This window comes from Chelonoidis abingdonii, chromosome 3, assembly GCF_003597395.2.
Source record: "Chelonoidis abingdonii isolate Lonesome George chromosome 3, CheloAbing_2.0, whole genome shotgun sequence".
Classification (NCBI taxonomy): Eukaryota; Metazoa; Chordata; order Testudines; family Testudinidae; genus Chelonoidis; species Chelonoidis abingdonii.
The window spans coordinates 205796759-205815743 of record NC_133771.1 but is presented as its reverse complement, the minus strand read 5'-3'; the positions used below and the strand labels follow the sequence as shown (position 1 = coordinate 205815743).

The 18985-nt window shown below is 39.1% G+C and overlaps 1 protein-coding gene across 10 annotated transcripts in view; it reads right to left on the bottom strand.

Moving 5' to 3' along the window:
* Positions 1 to 18985, bottom strand: part of SEL1L2 (SEL1L2 adaptor subunit of SYVN1 ubiquitin ligase) — a 63126-nt gene that overhangs the window by 27049 nt on the left and 17092 nt on the right. For 8 of the 10 annotated variants that reach the window (XM_075064480.1, XM_075064472.1, XM_032789861.2 and 5 more), the window contains exons 3-5: positions 14170 to 14224; positions 9956 to 10061; positions 8847 to 9009 (exon numbers count right to left, since the gene is read on the bottom strand). The exons of 1 other annotated variant lie outside the window; for it this stretch is intronic. In XM_075064480.1, the coding sequence (XP_074920581.1) occupies positions 8847 to 9009; positions 9956 to 10061; positions 14170 to 14194 (294 nt within the window). In that variant the 5' untranslated portion in view covers positions 14195 to 14224. Of the gene's footprint in view, positions 1 to 8846; positions 9010 to 9955; positions 10062 to 14154; positions 14225 to 18985 lie in introns of all 10 variants that reach the window. One more of the 10 variants, XM_075064474.1, reaches the window with a different exon arrangement.

The window sequence follows — 18985 nt, the reverse complement described above, 5'->3', positions numbered from 1 at the left end:
AATGTCTGACCCAGTAAAGAAGTTCAAATAGTGAAAGACCAAATGTTTTCATTTAATCTGCTCTCACAAGTGAGCCACACTATTGGCCAAATGACAGACTGACACCGCTGTTCTCCCACTCTGAATAACTTCAGTTCCCATGAAGAAGTGCATTTAAATACTCCCTGAAAATGGCTGCCAATAATTCTAGATGAGTCCAAATGATGCCATTGACTTAACTGGACTTTGGATCAGTCCTTTAAAGAGTCATAGATCCAGCAATGAAACAGATGCTTCATGGGTAAGGGTGGAAGAAAATCATGGGCTGTGATTTTGTTGTGGAAACTACAATTTGTAACACACACCACAACTTTTAATAGTTGCGGCAAACTTGAGGGGCATTGTGATCCTGTGCACCAGGTCACAACCTCACTCATTCACAGTGTCACAACAGATGGAGAGCAGGCTGGGCCAAATTTGAGTGAGGGGTGTTGTAACCTGCCACACTCAAATTTGTCCCCACACCAAAACTGCAAAGTTTACATTAAAATTAAAAATGGAAACATTATGAATAAACAATTTCAGACATAGAGTCATGTGTTAGGGGTTGTTATAAAAGTGTATGGGTAGGGTTCTGTGGCCTGCTTTGTGCAGGAGGTCAGACTAGATGATCATATTGGTCCCTTCTGACCTACGAGTCTATGAGATACTAATAAGAAGTAAATAAAATTTTGGGGATCTGTTCAAAAGCATCTGGTGGTCCGGATGTGGCATGCGGTCCACTTATTGACTACCTCTACAGTGAATGCTCATTTCCAGAGTGGCTTTGACAGTCTCCAGGATGTTTCAGATTCAGCTTTCATCGGCCAGAAGGGTACTTCTAAAACATGATGACTTTGGAGAGAGAGGAGTTATCGAAAAAAGTAAAAACTGGAGAGCGGCTGAGAACTATGTCCAATGAGGTTGGTGGGTGGGTGGATGGGTGAGTAGATGTGAGAGAAAGAGAGAGTTGAGGGGGAGAGAGAGAGTAAAGTAATTTTAAAATAAAATCAATTACTCCAAATGATAAGTATTTTTTCACTATATAGTTAAAATATTTTAGCAGGCTTACTGCAAACATCCAATAGTCACCTACTAAATTTAGACAAAACACACTTCTCAGATCCACATGGTGCATTGTGATTGATATTCTGCTCTTCCTGCATGCACAGATCTCCTCTCTTTTAAAATCTGATTTTCAAAGATGCCTTTAGAATAATCTCCATATAAAAAGGCACTAAAACTATCAAGGAAGTCTACAAACTAATTCATGATTACAAAATTTGTCTTTGACAGAAACAGAGGGCCCAAGAAATTCACAATTCAGCACAATACTCCCTCATATCCTCCAAGTAAGTCTGGTGTTGAATTATGCTGTTTAATGTATGGTCAATGGCTAATAAATTTTACCATCAGCCATGATTTAATCAGGGATAAGAACTTTGGCATAGCATCGATAACTGAGATATGGCTGGATGAAGCTTCACCATGAATAACTGGCCCAGGTGATTTCCACTAGGTGTTTAGTTCAGTATGAACTATGAGAAGCGACCGTGAAGGAGTGGCTGTGATTTTTTTACATCCAATGTGAGACATAGCAGGTTACCTGGTCTAAGACCTTGATTCAGTAAAGTACTTAAGTATATTTATAGTTACGCATTTGTGTAAGTGTTGTGTGTGTTCAATTGTGGATTAAAACAGGATCTAATAGAGTGTGTCCATCTAATGAATGAGTCACAGGATGACGTAAGGAAGGGTTTAATGGTAGTATATACAAATCTCCCTTCACCTAGTGGTTGCACAGTGCAGCGGTGCTGGTGAATGTGCTTGGTGACTTCAGCGTCCATGCTGATGATGATTCTTTTGGATTGGTTTATAGCCATTAATGTCATATGATTACTATAAGGTTGTCCCAGGTGTTTTCCATTAGGTACTCTGGCCTAGGAATCTCTTAATCTATAAAATTAGTTCTATGACTTAATTCTCTCCTTAAATAAATAAATGGAAGAGCTGTGCGACCTTAGCCATTTAAAGTAATAGACTATGGCACTGGTCCAAGAAGGTAAAACATCATACTTTAGATTGTAGCTATATTTTTCTCTGATACCATTTATGGATTGATCAATTATTATAATAGGATTTACAGGATTCCACTGGATTTAAGCACTAATCCTATTGTGAGCCAGTGCCTGGAGAACAGCACTTACTTAGATTGAATATTGTAGTGAAATGATAAATGATTTAATGTGTTTCAGAAGATTCAGTTCTCTTTTGTAGAGCCTGTCACCATGGAAATTAGGCACTAATGAAGGAAATTCAACAAACAAAAGACAATCAAATGTTAACATGAATGGATCTTGAATTTCATCCTGATGATCTCTAGATGCTGGCTTTCCCAAGAAGAGCCAAATTCAAAGGTGGAGGCCTTCAACTAACACTACTACTGCTGGCCCTTTGAGGGTGGGATTATGTTCCTCACTCTAGCCCCTATAATCACTAGCTCCTCTGTAAATTCCAGAATAGAGGAAGCTCTGGTGGGAACTGACCAAGATGGGAAAGGGTTGGGGAACAGCACATGCTGCTATAGCCATTTTGGCTTGCACCACAAGCCATTACAGCAGTAGGGAGTCTGCTGTAATTTTGAGTTGCTCCCAAAGCTTCCTGGGTATTTTGGGCCTCACAGGAGCCCTGAATTCAGAGGTGCAAACATAGCTTAAAGTAATGCTCACCTTGGGTTTTGCCTTCAATATTGCACCTGCAGGGAAGAACAGCACAGGAGCTGACTGTGGGTGTTCAAACTGAGGTTCTGACAGCAAGCACTTTCAGATGACCTTAACTGCTGTGATGCAGTGTACGGTGAGAGGAAGCTGAGATGTCTTGTGGTGTGCCACAGACGGTGAAAGGCATAACAGATCATTGTTGCTATCTTGGAATTCAGGAGTATTATTGGATTTAATAGGACCTTGAAGCTGCCTATTATTCCGATGAAACTTGGGAATACCCCATCAATATACAATGCTAACACTCTTATTGGTTCCTCTTGCCAACCAGCGTCATTCTTGGCTTGCATAGCAGCCACTTTATTTCCATTCATCTTTGTGTCAGAAAATGAAAGAGTAAGAATGTGGCATCAGTGCAGTGGGAGCAACAACAAACATGAAGGTGCAATTTCCATTCTAACCCTTGTTTTCAACTGCTGATAGTGTATCTTTCTGAAACTTTCAATTTCTAGGATGAAATTTGTCATTGTTTTTTGTATGGAATATAAACATAGTTCAGCAGTGGTGACAAGATGGGACCCTGAAGGACATTACAGATAGGGTCCTTCACAGAGGATGAGCAGCTCCACAATAATACTCTATAGGATTTCTCTGAATCAAAGGAGTGAATCCACAAAAGAGCTACTCTGCTCACTTTTGCAAGTGCCTACAGGTGTATCAACAATATTTCATTGACAATGGTCAAAAGTTGCTCATGGATTATTAAAATTGTTTTCACAAGGACAACCTTTGATATCAATAGTTTCACTTGCATGCCCAGACTGGTATGGAGCAAGAATAGTGATAGATTAAGTGTAGTGGGAGTTGATTTATTATGAGCTTCTATATAATCTTCCCTAAAATGGGAGATTCAAGACATGACTGGAAAAACAATTAATTTCCAACAGTCACTATTTGGGCCAGGGACTAACCACCTCTGCAATAAGCAAGACTGGGCACCTTGTCCTCTTGTTCTACCACCATTCATCTTAGCCGAGAATTAAGTGAAGAGTTACTCACAGCAAATAAAAAATTTGACTTTATTACCATGCTGAAGCAGTTGTAATTAATCAGACTACTTACACTTCATAATGGTTAACACTTTCATTCAACAATTGCCATAGCACAGAAATTCAAAAAACCTGATCGCTCTGAGCAAGTTTTTTTATCATTGGAGCTCCAGCTTTGTCACTTCCTTGTGTCAGCTGATCTGTGAGGACAGTCCAGGATGAGTGAGTCAAAGTGTGACTATATCAATGGCCACAAACAGCTGATTGTTATGATGGTTCCTTTAAATTAGGAGCTTTATTGCTCAGGATTTGAGCAAGACATTTCTCTTGGATAATTTTGCAATTTTAAAACTCCTTTGTGGACAGATGTATGCAGAAATAGGTCCACCACCTCAGCAGAAGTGAGAAGATGGCTTAATCTCACTATGTCAGATGTGTATTTCTAACTGTGGGGCAGGCAAACCAGCTAACTGGTATATGACCCATAATAATTTAACAAGTGGCATTGCAATTGTAATCAAGGCAATCCATTTATGTATAGGTATCAAAGAAATGTTAATCAGGCTAGCAATCCCCAACTCATTCACGTTGTATTGATAAGAATCAAAGAATAGTTGCTAAGTGTATTTGTCTGGGTTTACCTATATCCAGTTAGAAGTTTATCAATGTAACCAAATTAGCTTTTAGATCAGGGGTGGGCAAAATATGACCTGTGGGTCCATCTAACATTTCTGTCTGGCCCGCCAGGCTCTTTGGCTGCCCCCTCACAATCTCTGGGCCACTAAAAGTCCCACAGTGCAGCGGGGCACTCAGGCAGGATGCCTGCCTGCCATGGCCACACGCCGCTCATGGAAGTGGCTGGCTGCTGCTGGCGCGTCTCTGTGCACCCCTGCCAGAAGGAGGCAGCTCCGTGTGCTGCTCTTGCCCCCAGCATTGTCCCCGCAGCTCCCATTGACCAGAAACTGGCCAATGGAAGCTGTGAGGGCAGTGCTTGTGGGCACAGGCAGCACATAGAAACCCGCTTCCCCCCTCCCACCAAGGGGCGCATAGAGATGTGCCAGCAGCAGCCAGCCACAGCTGCTTCTGGGAATGGTGTGGGGCCATGGCAGGTAGCCTGACTGAGCCCTGCTGCACTTCTGGCTGGGAGCACCTGTGGTAAGCGCCTCCTGGACAGAGCCTGCACCCTCGCACCCCCTCCCACACTCCAACCCCCTGCCCCAGGTCAGAACCCCCTCCTGCACCAAACTCCCTCCCAGAGCCCACACCCCTCACCCTTTCCTGCACCCCAACACTCTGCCCCAGCCCGGAGCTCCTTCCTGCACCCAAACTCCCTTCCAGACCCTGCACCCCCTCCATTAACTTAATAGAAATGTGCATCCTGTGATGACTTACCAAAATTCATGGAGTGGCCCCCCCTGCAAAAATTATTGCCCACCTCTGTTTTAGATGCTAAATCTTTTTCATGACTTAATTGCCTTACATTATCCAGGTGACTGCGTTCACTTAACCTTAAGATCAAAGATGTGAGAGACTACAGGAAATTAATAATATTACTTATATTATCTTCAGCTTATCTTTCCCTATTATAATGAAAGACCGGCTAATTGCTTTATGCAAATGAGTATTACTAAATTACCTGTGTATACATAAGAAATTGAATGTTAACTTTAAAGTGATGGGTCAGTGTGTCCGCAACAAAGAAGAACCTTCAGAGTCACACCTTGTGCTCAAAATACTTAACAGCCCACTTCAGCTATAAAAGAGAAACTTCCAGCCTGATCTGGCATCGCTAGTCTGCTGAACTTTGAACAGGGAAAAGTTTAAGTTGTGGGAAAGAGATCTTCCAATAGTTATTTGGAATACCCTGGAAAATGCAGGGAAAGACTCTAACAGACTTTACATCTAAGCTACATTTGGATTCTAACCTTTTTTGGATGATTCCAAAGAGACTTTTGAAGCCAGCAGACTCATCTATCACTGCTACAAACCTGATATAAGGACCTTGTAAGCATTTGTAATGTATATAATCTTTTAGCTATTCAATAACTCTCTTCTTTTCTTAATAAATCTTTAGTTAGTTTACTAAGAATTCGCTGACGTGATATTTGGGTAAGATCTGAGACATATATTGATCTGAAGGTAAATGTCTGATCCTTTGGGATTGGTAGAATCTCTCATATGGTGACTAAGGTTTTCAATAATCTCTTACTATATGTGATGTTATTGATATAATCTGGGACCATATAGAACATGGTTGTAACCAAGATCCTGTAATGGCACAAAATCTTATGGAAAAGGGGGTCATATGAGGTGTCTAGGACCAGGTTATGGGTTGCTGGTTATGATTATGCTGTCTATATGTATGTATTGTTTTGTAGTTGAAGTTATGAATATTGGCTCTATACTGTCTGTACTTCAAACTATGCTATGCTTCTGGGAAACATCCCAGACGAGTTGGTGTCAGCTCTGCCTAGCCTGCTTGATGGTCCATTAAGGACTATCAGCTACACAGCTGACCCATGGAGAGAAGGCAAATACGCCTTGTAACTCAGCAAAGTATGCAGGGACTTGTTCATGTGACTCCAGACTCCATTTTGCTGTAATTTTCCACAGTAAGAACAACGAAGTGTTCTTACACCTGGAAAAGTCTATAAAAGGCTGATGCCTCATCTCCATCTTGTCTTCAGTCCTGCTTCATAACTCTGGAGGAACTTTGCCACAAACTGAAGCTCTGAACAAAGGACTGATGACCCATCCCAGCTAGGGATGTACTCAAGAGATTTGACTTAAACCTGCAGTTTATTTCATCACTGCTACAAGCCTGAACTAAGAACTTTGCCATTACTGTATGTAATTGATTCCATTTAACCAATTCTAGCTCTCATCTCTAACTTTTTCCTTTTATGAATAAACCTTTAGATTTTAGATTCTAAAGGAATGGCAACAGAGTGATTTGTGGGTAAGATCTGATTTGTATATTGACCTGGGTCTGGGGCTTGGTCATTTGGGATCGAGAGAACCTTTTTCTTTTATGGGGTGTTGGTTTTCGTAACCATTCATTGCCAGGACAAGTGGGACTGGAGGTGATACTGGGAGACTGGAGTGTCTAAGGAAATTGCTTGTGTGACTTGTGGTTAGCCAGTGGGATGAAACCAAAGTCCTCTTCGTCTGGCTAGTTTGGTTTGCTTTAGAGGTGGAAAACCCCCTGCCTTGGGCTGTAACTGTCCTGTTTAAGGAATTGGTCCTGAATTGACACTCTCAGTTGGGTCCCGCCAGAACCGCATCATTACACTATATCAGACCAACTTGTCTAGATGAGAGCCTAAAGGGGACTGTGTTTCGCTTCTTGTTAATCATTGTGGTACTGCAGAAGCTTTTTTGTTACTGGCTTGGTAAATCTAATTATAGAATAAACCACCAGTTTTGAGGATTGTCTGTCCTATTTCTTGCAGTCTGCCCTGAGTGTGGCATTCTCAGTTTGGTCCATCACTGGCACCCAGTCACACTAACTCATAGAGGTGCTAGACCAATTTTTATAGCGAGAGTGCTGCGAGCCATTTAGCCAAACTGTAAACCCTGTATATAATGGAAACCACTTCAAGCCAGGTGTGTGGCAGCACCCTTAGTTCAGGAACCTATGCTAAAACACTGTTTCTAGACCTACTCCAAATATGAGTGTGTCCTCTGTTTAGTTTGAGTAAGAAGCCACCTTGGTTAGTTCCATTGTTGCCATGAGATTTGAAGCAAACACAAGTTATTCTTGACAAGGTTTTAAAGTGGACAAGACAGAAATCTGGCAACAATGATACCCAAGCATAACAAGATCACAGTAAACATATGTAAACATCACAGTGAGTGATGGAGTAGTCTGAGAATTTTTATTTACGAATTTATTTTATTCCTGATCTCTCTCCGTAGGTGGACACACCCACACAAATGTATCTTTGGTATCTGGGCACCTTTGACAGCTGAAATTTGATACAAAGTGTGCCACACTGCCTTTGCTTATGCTGTCTTACATATCTGCTTTAACTAAACAGTCAATTCAAGGCCATTTGAATCATCCAGCAAGGTTGGATGACTTATTCAGTTATATTATGAGTAAAATTATGGGGTTTCTCTTGCAGTATTGGGTCCATTCAAGTGGTCCTGGTTATTTACTGCCGTTGTGTGAATATGGATTGGGTGTGCTACGGAGGTGGTAGAGTAAGTCCTAAGGTGATGTGAATCTTGCATGATTCTGTAGAGAACCTGACCAAAGTCCATTAGGTTTGAAAGGAGTCCCATTAGTCCTTGCAGCTAGAAGAAACGTGGTCGGAAAGGGGTTTTACTCCCCTCCAAATTCCTTCAAGTGACATCTGGTGTGTAACAATGAAGATTAAGCAACTCAAATTTCCTCATCATGCAATGTTAAAATATTTTGTATTTTTAATTAAAACTACTGTTGTCCAGCAGAAAGTTAAAATTCTGGACAATATCACTAGCTACAATTGCAACAACTAAACATAGTTTTCAGCATCTGTGTACAAATATCCAAAGTTATGTCAGGTGGTGCTAGACTCAAAAATTAGATTTTAAAGTTACAGAAATAGTAATGGAAAGGAGTATGTTGTTTCTAGTAAAACATTTCCTGGAGTGTTTAGACCCCCAAAACTGCACTTTATTCCTAGTGTTTGAGAAAGTTAAACTGCCTACAAACATACTAGTAAGTTACGCTGATTAGTCTATTTCAATTGTGCAACATGAACAAAGTTCTAAAAACAATCAATCAACTAATATAGTGAAAAGTAAAGTAGATTTTAAAAATTCAGTTGTAACTATCTAGTGCTACTATTTAAAAATGGATTTAACTGGAGAATGATTAAAAACCATTTGAATTAATACTTATCTGTTGTGTGGTCCCACATTATACCAAAATATATGTAAACAAAGTACACCACACCTTACTGCTTTTCAAATATTAAAAAGCTTTCCAGTTGAGTAATGTCCTATTTACAGCTTTATACACTTAACCCCCCACCCTCCCCCAAAAAACAAAAAAAAACAAAAACCTACTTACAGTTTGGCCTTTATGAGATCCTTTTTCAGCCAAAGTCTCATATAATGTCACAGCTGCAGTTATATTTTGAGGACCATGATAACCAAACAGCAAAGCAGCAGCCAATTTCTCCATAGCTTTCAAATGTCCCATATCTGCTGCTTTGGTAAGGAGTTGGTAAGCTCTGATTTAAGAATATGAAATTCAGGTTCAATCATCTGATATTAATTTCTCCCCTCAAGTACAGTACCCGTATCTCTAAGAGGAGATTTAGCAACTAAAGTATACTAATTCAAGAACTAATTTCTATTATGCACCTCCTGAAGGCTAACTAAAACATGCTTCTCAGGCAGCGGAGAAGTTTTAATTTCTTTCTTTGCAGCCACCCTTCCTTGAACAGTAACTTCAAATTCATGTGATTAGTAGAGCTGTGTCAAATTTTTCAGATTAATAGTTTGTTTGCCAAAAAATGTAGTGCTAGCCAACCTGAAACTATTATGGTGAGGGTAACGCTTTCCTTATAACTCACTTGTGATGTAGGAAACTCAGTGGCTAGCAATACGAGAGACCAAAGTTCAACTCACTTCTCCATAACAGACCTAGAGGGAAATTTAACCCGGGTCTCCCCTATCCCATGTGAATGTCCTAACTGCCACCACCACCCAAAAAAACTTTTTTGGATGGATTTGTTCAGCTAGATAGAGACTTTTTTTTTTTAATTCACTAGAATTTTTCCACAACTTTTGGACATGTTTTAATTAATTAAACTGATTTTTGTTGTTGCTGCTGATTTGTATGTCTTTTCACTATGCTTTATCAATGTAGAATGCAAAATTCCAATTAAATACAAACCAATCTAGGTAATTAAGGTAGAATAGAAATATTCAGTAACGCTGAACTTGACAAAGTCCTAATCCTGCCAAAAGTGATGCCCAGGAATATTTTTCCTCTTGCAGGGTTCTACTGATGTCACTGAGGGTCTGTACCAGGAACTGTACAGTAAGATAAAACTCTTTATGGGATGGAGATCTAGATGGTAAACTCCTCAGTGCGTGTTCTTGTTTGTCTTTATAGCACAATGTTTTCTTTATTATTGATTTAGCCCCACAAGTGCTAGAGTTCAGACTTACTCCTCTTTGTCTTTTTTGCTTTTGGAATGTTTCAGGATTTTGTTGCTCATTTTATAAAGCTGATGTCCTCGCTCCTCATTCTTCTTTCTCCTAGCCAGATCTTCTCCTATAGGTGTACACAAATGTAAACTAAAATGATCAAAAAATTTGAAATAAACCACTTTTTTGAACTAGAGCAAATACTCTTCTGACACAGTTGCTGTGATTCCCAACTACATATGACAGTTTTATGTTTGAAAATTTTCTCCTTTAGATCAGTTTAGATTAGAGATTCAATATCTATTTGTACATGAGTGCAGGTAGTTGCAAACACTAATACTAAAGAAAAGAAATACAGGTAGTCAAACGTCCCTGTCATATCAGCATCCAGAATGATGATACAATCTTGGAAGATCTTCTGTGTTGTTAGTTTAGATTATGCCAGGTTCTCTGTGCAGCGATACTTGGAGACAGATCTGTAGAAGCACTCAGAGAGCCTTAGTCTCTGATTAGAGTTGAACCTTAAGGCATTGTTGCTCACTGAGAGCTGGGTATTGGTTTTGGCCTGAAATTTATGAAAAAAGACATTGCCTGCATTCTGTTTTTTACTCTTAGAATACACACAGACGCCACATCACTGATTTCTTATGCAAGGGAAAACAGACTTGAAAAGCCCTGGACATCTGCTACTGTTCATCAGAGGGGTGACACTGGTGTTGGAAGAAGGGGCAATAGTATACATAACTTAATAAGTGCTTTGCTGAATTGGAACCTAAATGTGGGCTTAATTTAGGGTGCGGGAGGGGAATCGATCTAAGTTACGCAACTTCAGCTACATGAATAACGTAGCTGAAGTCGACATGCTTAGATCTATTCACCGCGGTGTCTTCATTGCGGTAGGTCAACTGCTGATGCTCCCCCTTCAACTCCGCCTATGTTTCTTGCTCAGTGGAGTACCAGAGAAGACGGGAGAGCATTCAGCGATCCATTTATTGCGTCTTCACTAGACATGATAAATCGACTCCTGCTGGATCTATCACTCCGGAGGTAAGTTTAGACATGCCCATAAAGTGCATAGAGGGCCACCATGCCTATGAGATGGCATTCTTTGTAAGCTGTGTCAGATAATGGTCCCTGACTGGTAAATATGGATTCAGGGACAAGAGCTTATGAACCATGTAATCAAGCTCTGGCTAAAGTTTAACAAGTCTCAGAAAATTTCAGAATCTGTTTTAATGTAAGACATAAGCTACACTATCTCCAGTGGACAAGGTTATATACTGTGAAAATTTGGGCAAATTCAGAACTTTATATTAGGGCTGTTTCTTACAATCTGGTTATCATTCACTTTGGGCTCTATTCTAGGCATGCATGGTAGCCCTGCCTATAGTTAAGACTGACATGTTGCTTTATAAACCCTGTTTTCAGTTGCTTATAACTTTGAAAAGCTTTAACCATTTGGGATGAAGTATTCCATGCCAGGTATCTGCCTTGTGCTGAATTATTATGGAAATTTTCATCCAAAAAGGGTTAGCCATTTCTGAGAACAAGGCTAGGGAAAAAATACATTGTCTCGCTAGGTTTTAAAAAAATCACCTCCACCTCTTCTTTGAGAAGTTCTTGTGCTGCTGTGCTTTGGAGCAGCAACTTGACTATGTTAGGGGCATGATCTTTGTGTCAGGGATGTGCCTTTTGCCATCTCCTGGGAAATCTGTCCAAATTTGGAAAAGTTATAAGCATTTGAAAAATTGCAGTTTGCACATCCTCAGAGACTTGCTAGAGCTGTGGAACACAGTTCCCTGAAGAGTCCATCTGCACTGAGCATCCTCAAGACCGGGCTGAAGAGATCTGAAAAGGAGTTTTCCTGTAATTGCAACAGTGTTGCCGGGGCTATGCAGGGTCCAGGACCAGTCACAGAAATGGAGAGTTGGGAGCCTGTCTGTTCTGTGCTTTCAGTGCTCCTGCTGCTGGACCAGGCAGTGCAGGGGAGGAAACCAGCTAAACCAAACACAAGGAGGACAAACCCAAAACTGAAGAGGAGTGAAGAGAAGAAATTGGGGCAAGGGGTCTGGGAAAAGGGGGAATGACTGGAAGCTGGCTGGGTGGAGGGAAAAAGGGCAACTGGACTGAGAGCTAGGTGAAGACACTGGGACTGGCTGGGCAAAGAGACTGTCTGAGATCCATGGGCTGTGCCTAACATGGAGAAACTCTGACCATTATCTATATCTAATTTTCCTGCAGAACAGTATTTAATAAGAATCTGATTCTGCACCTATTTCTCTCAATGAATGATTCAGTGCACTTTACTTGCTCTTGCTCTTAACATATCACTATAACATTTTTAGATACCCATACAAAAAAAATCCCAACAAACACAGTTAAAATGAACATTGCAGCCATATAGCAGTGGCTTGTGTGCACTTAACCTTTCAAAAATATTAAGCAAAATCCCAACCATTAGAAATGCAAAATGCAGCTACGATAGTACTTTTCAAATAAGGCACCCAAAATAACTTAAGGCTGCCCAATAGTGATCTGGCCCCGATACAACTTAAAGTGCAGTTGGTCTGCTCTAAGTTATACCATCTGGTAATGCCCCTCTAAGGCTGTTAAGCAGTCAGAGATTGCCAGAGTGCAAAGTGCGCTGGCCACTGCCTCTCCAACCTTAAATACTCCCCCACCACCAAGGTGGTGGGACAGAGGAAATACTGAACCAAATAAGTTGGCTTTACAGTAAACACTCCCTCAACCCAGGGAAACCCCCCACTGGCTATTTAAGCTATCTTTCCAGCCTCTTTCAACCACAAAATGGTTATAGCAGTGGCCAGGATCTGGAGCTAGACCTCTGCTAGGAGAGACCAGTAAATGAAGTTTTATTTCTCTCCCCTGGAAGCATTAGTAGACCTTTGGGTCTAATTCGAACAGCTTTAATTTTAGATGTGTACCTAAAGTGTACCTCCTGTCTGAGCCACTTCAAATTCTTCAGAAAAAATCCAATATTGGCTGGCCCCAGATGTGAACTATCAATTTTAATTTTAGAGACTGGGCCAAAATCAGACTTATAAACAGAAACTCAGTTTCTGTTGCACCTTAGAGAGACATTCAGGATTAATTACTAACAAGAGGGGTCTGTTAGAAATTGGGCTCAGAAGGGACTTTAATCTGATTAAAGTACAGGGTCTTATATATTAAAAATGAGAAAAGATCATTGTAAGAACAACATAGTAAAGCTACTGAGTTAAAAGCAAATTATGATGCCAAGAAAAAATATCATCTCCACAGTACCTAGCCACAAGGCTAATTCTTTGTGAATATATGATGGATGTTCAAAATCAAACTTTTTACAAAAAACATCTAGCAAATAAATGTTTTACAGATACAAAAATCTTCAGTGAACTTTTCAAATACTATAAAAGAAAACAATATTTTAATCTTAAAAAACACAAACTATTCCTTCCACTATCATTGATACTTTTTACTTTGGTAAAAGAGTATAAAAAGATTGCAGTTATTTTGGGTGAAGATGCAAATCAGCCTCTAAGCTCTGTATTTCATTGCTAAAAATACATTGAACATGGTCCTAATTTTAAGGATACTTTTAGGCATCTACTTAAAAGCTTAAGTAAATTTTTAAGCACTCTGCTGCATACTGATCAAATTCAGCACATACTCAGAATTAAGTATGTGCTTAAGTATTTTTGCTGAATTGTGAAATCTTGACCCCAGTGAAATCAGTCACAAACCTTCCATTGATTTGGATGAGGCCAAGATTTTACCCTTAGTGCTTTGCTATTATGAACATAATAGGATAGATTGTGACTTATGCTGTCCATGTGAGAGGAGTACTCCACACAAGGATCGACCCCTTACTGTGCAGAATGAGACTGTAGTTCCCTTTGCTTGCACTAGGAATACCATTTTTTGTATATAATGTGTTGTGGTGTTTTCAAATAAACTAAAGATAGAACAGACATATTAGATCATCATTTTGACAATTAACAGCAAATTGTTAACATTGCATTAACTAGAGCTAGTATGTGGAATGGACATGGTATATCACAAATACATGAGAAATCAGAAACCTTTCAAGCTTATTTAGCTTAAAATATTTACCAATAAATGTCTACCTTTTAGAAAGCTTGTATAGTACTAGTAAATGCTGTCTTAATCAAACCCCACTCTACATAAGCTGAGGGAGTGTATAAAAGATATGTACTTACAACCAAATCTATTACCTTGTGAAGAAAATGTATCTTGCATTGTTAATAGTTGACTTTCATTCAGTGCTTCCTGAAAAAATAAGCTGCATACATTTTTTTTTCAGAACTAGTTTAATGTTTTTGATTAATCTTACATGGATATTAAGCTGTCTTTATTCCAGTATTTTATATATAAATTACATTAGGATTCATAAATGAAATTACATGTGTGCTTTGTTGCAATTCTTTACCCACTTTTATTCTCAATTCATATAATGTATATAAATTAAACACAGTCTTATTATGCTGCCATATGAGCTACTGAACCATACTTGCAACACATGTTAAACCCCAAATCCTGTAAATAAAACATTACCAGAATTCAGCGTAGCTAATTCTGAGATGGTATGCATACATTAGGGATGTCGAATGATTAAAAAATTTAATTGCGATTAAACAATAATAAAATATGATTTATTTAAACATTTTTGGAAGTTTTCTACATTTTAAAATATATTGATTTCAATTATAGCACAGAACACAAAGTGTACAGTGCTCACTTTATATTTATTTTCTTTACAAATATTTGTGCTGTAAAGAAACAAAAGAAATAGTATTTTTCAATTCACCTCATACAAGTACTGTAATGCAATCTCTTTATCATGAAAGTTGAACTTACAAATGTAGTTTTATTTTCGAATGCGGGGTTTTTTTGTACATAATTCTATGTAAAACTTTAGAGCCTAAACATCCATTCTGTTCTACTTCTTGTTCAGATAAACAAGTTTGTTTTCACTTGCAGGAGATAATGCTGCCTGCTTCTTGTTTACAATGTCACCTGAAAGTGAGAACAGATGTTCGCATGGCACTGCTGTGGCCGGTGTCGCAAGATATTTACGTGCCAGATGCGCTAAAGATTCATATGTCCCTTCATCTTCAACCATTCCAGAGGACATGTGTCCATGCTGACAATGGGTTCTGCTTGATAACGATCCAAAGCAGTGCAAACGCATGTTCACTTTCATCATCTGAGTCAATGCTACCAGCAGAAGGTTTTCTTTCTTGGTGGTTTGGATTCTGTAGTTTCCACATCAGAGTGTTGCTCTTTTAAGACTTCTGAAAGCATGTTCTACACTTTGTCTCTCTCAGATTTTGGAAGGCACTTCAGATACTTAAATCTTGGGTTGAGTGCGGTAACTATCTTTAGAAATCTCATATTGGTACCTTCTTTGTGTTTTGTCAAATCTGCAGTGAAAGTATTCTTAAAATGAACATGTGCTGGGGTCATCATCCGAGACTACTATAACATGAAATATATGGCAGAATGTGGGTAAAACACAGCAGGAGACATACTGTTTTGCCCCAAGAAGTTCAGTGACAAATTTAATTAATACAAACATCACCAGCAGGGAAGCATGATCTCTGGAATGGTGGCCAAAGCATGAAGGGGCATACAAATGTTTAGCGTATCTGGCATGTAAATACCTTCCAATGCTGGCTATAAAAGTGCCAGGTGAATGCCTGTTCTCACTTTCAGGTGACGTTGTAAATAAGAAACGGGCAGCACTATCTCCCATAAATGTAAACAAACTTGTTTGTCTTAGTAATTGGCTGAATAAGAAGTTGGACTGAGTGGACTTGTAGGCTCTAAAGTTTTACATTGTTTTGTTTTTGAGTGCAGTTAGTAACAAAAAAATCTACATTTGTAAGTTGTACTTTCATGATAAAAAGATAGCATTATGGTACTTGTGTGAGGTGAATTGAAAAATATTTCTTTTGTTTATCGTTTTTATGGTCCAAATATTTGAAATAAAAATAATATAAAGTGAGCACTGTACACTTTGTATTCTGTGTTGTAATTTAAGTCAATATTTGAAAATATAGAAACACATCCAAAATATTTAATAAATTTCAATTTGTATTTTATTGTTTAACAATACGATTAATCACAATTAATTTTTTGAGTTAATTGTGTGAGTTGACCTCAATTAATCGACAATCCTAGCATATATCAATTGTTTGGGTTAAAGTCTACATTACAAACACTGTACCATGTTGATTTTCAGGTTAAGTAAAACTACGGATGCAAAAATTAATAGCAGCAAAATCATCAACAGGGTACATAGTCAATGTATTTATTGATGATTCCTTAATAAAAAAAAGGAGTCATTATCATTTCCTATAACAGACCGGAGTCTTTTAGCTCAGGCAGTAGAAGCTCATGGTTCTTAGATTCAAAGATCCCCATTACCATATACTTATTACTCCTGGGGGAATTCTGCATGACTATGTACACGCAGAAATCATGTCTGGTGCAGAAATTTTTTCCCTGCAGAAAATACTTTCTGCCCCAGAAATCCTGCAGTTGTGCCTTTTGCCCACCGGAGGCCACTGTGGCACTATAAAAGTCAGCAGCATACTTCTCCCACCCACCCCCACCAACCTTCCAGGCTCCTTCTCACTCCCTCAGCTCCTCCATTACCCTGACTCCCCCATCCATTGCTCCACTTCTGACAGGAACAGGAAATCTGTTTCTGCATTGTAATTTAAATTAATTACTCAAGTTCTGTATTAATATGCCTATTGGTGTAAAAAAAAAAACCTACTTTTTTTTTGGTCTATAACAATACAGACATACTTGCTGACAGATATTTTGAAATAAATTACCAAAATAATTGAAACTGGCATGATTACATTGTGTTATCATGACAAAATATGCAGAATTTTGAGGAATTTTTAATTTTTTGGTGCAGAATTCTCCCACGAGTAACTTGTCAGAGCAAAGACTGTTTCTGTGAAGCATCTAACATTCTTGTAAGAACAATGAGTCCTTGTGGCACCTTAGAGACTAACAAATTCATTTCGGCATAAGCTTTCGTGGGCTAGAACCCACTTCATCGGATGCATGAAGTGAAAAATACAGGAGCAGGTATAAATTTACCTTGTTAGACTGACATCACACTTGGTAAAGCAACCCCCATCCTTTCATGTATCTATACCTGCTCCTGTATTTTTCACTTCACGCATCCGATGAAGTGGGTTCTAGCCCATGAAAGCTTATGCCCAAATACATTTGTTAGTCTCTAAGGTGCCACAAGGACTCCTCGTTGTTTTTGCTGATACAGACTAACACGGCTACCACTCTGAAACCTGTTAACATTCTTGTGAGCACTATAAAATAATCAAAGAAATTCTGAATATAGTACAAAAGCAGTGTATTAAAAATAAAGATAATTTTTGTTCCACGTGCCTTGATGCCAAATTATGCCTTCTTGAAGGTACTGGAAGGTGTCTGATTTAAACTGAAAAACTCCTTTTGAATCACTATGAGTACAAGTTTCTTACGTGGAAATTTCTTCCCGATGGCAGTAACTTCAGCTCAGCATGAATGAGGTCCACACTTTAAAAGCAAGCTACCTTATGCAAAAGTTTACAAGGATACAGTGGCATTGCCTGAGGCTATGTCTATACTTACCGGTACATCAGTGATGCTGCAATCGATGGGTCTGGTGAAGACCCGCTGAGTCAGTGGCTCTCCTGTCAACTGCAGTACGGGCAGCCCTCAACTTTATGACGTTTGAGTTACAACGAACAGCACTTAAAACTCTTCTACACTGGCACCCTGATTCGACTTACAACTATAGATTTTTAGTTTACAAAGCTTGGTCCCGCAATGGAGTAGATTGTAGTTCTGACTTACGATGCAATTGTAAGAAACCAATTGTGTCGTAAGTCTGAAGACTGTCTGTACTCCAGCTCCCTGAGAAGAGTAAGGGAAGTCGGCGGGAGAGCATCTCCCATCAACACAGTGCAGTGCAGACACCGCAGTAAATTGACCTAAGCTACACTGACTTGAGTTACATTATTCACATAACTGAAGTAGCGTAACTTAGGCCAACTTGCCGCGGTAATGTAGACAAAACCTGAGATTCTTTTCCAAAGTGGTGATAGAGTTCCTATGATCCTGCCAACAGTTATAGAGACAGTGTAAGTTAGGTAATATCTTTTGAAAGCTTGTCTCTTACCAACAGAAGCTGGTCCAATGAAAGATATTACCTCACCTACCTTGTTTCTCTAATATCATAGGCCTAATGTGGCTACAACACCTCTACCTCTACATACACACATGTCCATTCAGGTTAGGCCCTTCCTTGTATGTTTGATATTAAAAGGTCCTAGAGATCCTGCTTAGAGTGAATTAGAGCCTTATAACATCCACCTAATTTTTTGCTTTGATACCTGTGTTATGGTATTGCCCACCACTAAAATGACTTGTCTAAGTGTCTGGCTGCTTGCATAGTCTAGTGTAGACTTGGCTTATCTCAGCATAGGAATCTCCATTCTCTGGGAATAACTGATATGAAAGCCTTCTAATTCAGGATTTTCCTTGTTTCTTTTTCTCCTTTCACAGTGAAACTTGCTATTTAATAATAGTGATCTGAGACAAGAAAATTTAGCTGGACTAATGGCTGGAATTCCCCCACCCTTTTAACTGAATTTAATTCTTTTTAAATACTTCCACCAAAGTGACTAAAATCGATCTAATCTTGACAATATTATATTTAAATAATTTGTTCTCTACAGTCTGAGAATCTTGTTCATGCATATATATCTTTTACCTCCAGGTGAAATTATACTTGCATGAGATGGTTCAGTTGCTGCACTTTTCTATTTTCTCTGGAAGGTTTTTTCATATTTTGAATATGAAACATTACTAGATCATCTTTTCTTAAGCTTGTGTTAAGTCTCTTAAAACCAATTTTGCTGTAGGCAGTAAGCCAGCCCTAAGATGAAAAAATAGCTGTGACCCTTTGGAAAGAGGCAAAGAATTTATTAGGAGAAGCATTGTGTC